This window comes from Sinocyclocheilus grahami, unplaced genomic scaffold (genome assembly GCF_001515645.1).
Source record: "Sinocyclocheilus grahami isolate Dianchi unplaced genomic scaffold, SAMN03320097.WGS_v1.1 scaffold35453.1, whole genome shotgun sequence".
Lineage (NCBI taxonomy): Eukaryota > Metazoa > Chordata > Actinopteri > Cypriniformes > Cyprinidae > Sinocyclocheilus > Sinocyclocheilus grahami.
Genome location: NW_015522425.1, coordinates 1 through 1,547, shown reverse-complemented (window position 1 = coordinate 1,547; position 1,547 = coordinate 1). Strand labels below are relative to the sequence as shown.

At 39.6% G+C, this 1,547-nt stretch overlaps 1 protein-coding gene across 1 annotated transcript; it reads right to left on the bottom strand.

Moving 5' to 3' along the window:
* Positions 1 to 83: 83 nt before the first annotated feature.
* Positions 84 to 1,543, bottom strand: LOC107580534 (low choriolytic enzyme-like; the record flags this gene model as incomplete). The annotated part of the gene is made up of 6 exons (XM_016266219.1): positions 84 to 219; positions 388 to 512; positions 596 to 677; positions 780 to 958; positions 1,238 to 1,355; positions 1,519 to 1,543. Coding segments are annotated over 6 exons (531 nt in total), but the record flags the coding sequence as incomplete, so codon positions are not given.
* Positions 1,544 to 1,547: the final 4 nt, after the last annotated feature.

Here is a 1,547-nt window from a genome sequence, read left to right as displayed (position 1 = left end):
TTAATAAATCAGGAATAATTAATTTTATCTGAAAAAAAAGTCACATAGTCAGTCAGGCCAGAGACAATTCAACTGACAAAAGGTTTTATGTTCTGTTTGATTGAAAATTTATTGGCGATTCAAGTAAGCACAGAAGTCAACACCATCCATGATACTTGAGTCAGCTTTCATTGTAGTTTAGGCGGCATGTCTGGGTGCTGAAGAAACATTCTGTTGTTCCTATGAATGAGAAAACCATATATGTAACAGTTTACATATATAACATTTTAATGTGCTATGTTCAACAACTTTGCACCAAATGTAATGTGTTTTTTGTAGTTATTTTGTAAGTATGAGTTCTAGGAGAACAAGGAGGAGAAAAATGTATGTGTGTGTCGTTACACTCACAGCACTGGTAGAGCCTGTTGATTCTGATGATGTCATTCTGGCTCATCTCGGTAGATGTGCCCAGCGCAGCATTATTGTCAGGAATGGGAACCATAGTGGGGAGGCCATTCTTGGAGAAGGCGTATCTGACAGAGCGAGTGACAGATGCAGTTAGATGACAGTGTTACACCAGAGAAACGGCATCTCCTTATACTGGAAGCTCCCTCACCTCTCATACTGCATCACAGAGCTGTAGTCATAAGGAGTTCCCTGGTTTAGAGTGTCGATTTTGTTGAAATTGTACTTCATGTCTGATAAACAAACAAAACATTTAGTCTAGTAGATGTGCAATACAGTACTGAACTAATCGCTACATGTATTCTTCAGAAATGAGTTTGTTATTAACAATGTACCATCAAGGATGTTCTCCCAGATGACTTGGATGTGATTGTCACGGTCGCTACGAGTCTGTTCATGGTTGAAGCCAAGAGCGTGGAGAAGCTCATGCTGCACAGTGCTGTGGTAAACGCAACCATTACGGTCCAGAGACACAGTCTGGGCATAACCCTGACGACCAACGTACGAGTAGCATCTGTAAGACAGAGCTCCATAAAATATACGTTTTTGACCCTTCTCTGAATATTAACTTTATCTCTTCATCATCTTGATGCACTTTTCATCACAAGTTACATTTGGAATGTAGTTTTCATTCTGATGGAAATCAGCTTCTTCCTCTGATTCTTTTTCTAAATGTATTTGTTTGTAGTCTCAACCTTAACTTTTACTTCGGTATTTTTTTACATTGTCTTGAAAATGATTCTGTGTTGGTTTGTGATGTTTTTCTGATTTTGATTTTGGTTGCGTTATGTACCCACTGCGAGATTCAATGCTGATATAGTCTCTCTCATTGCTGCGGGGGAAGAAGCGGATGCAGGTGCTGTAGGAGAAAGAGTCCAGACCACGTTGGATGATCTCCAGCTCACGGGAGGCTGAAAGACCAAAGGTCAGAGCTTGCTATGGAAAGGTTCATCTTTTATTTAACATCTCAGCCGGATGCACAAGGTACATACTTCAGCAAGGATACAGAATTTGACCTACTTTTATCTTTTTATATAAGAAGTAAAAACATAAATCACAACACTAGTGACTTACAGTAGTGGTTGGCGATGACATAAGGCACA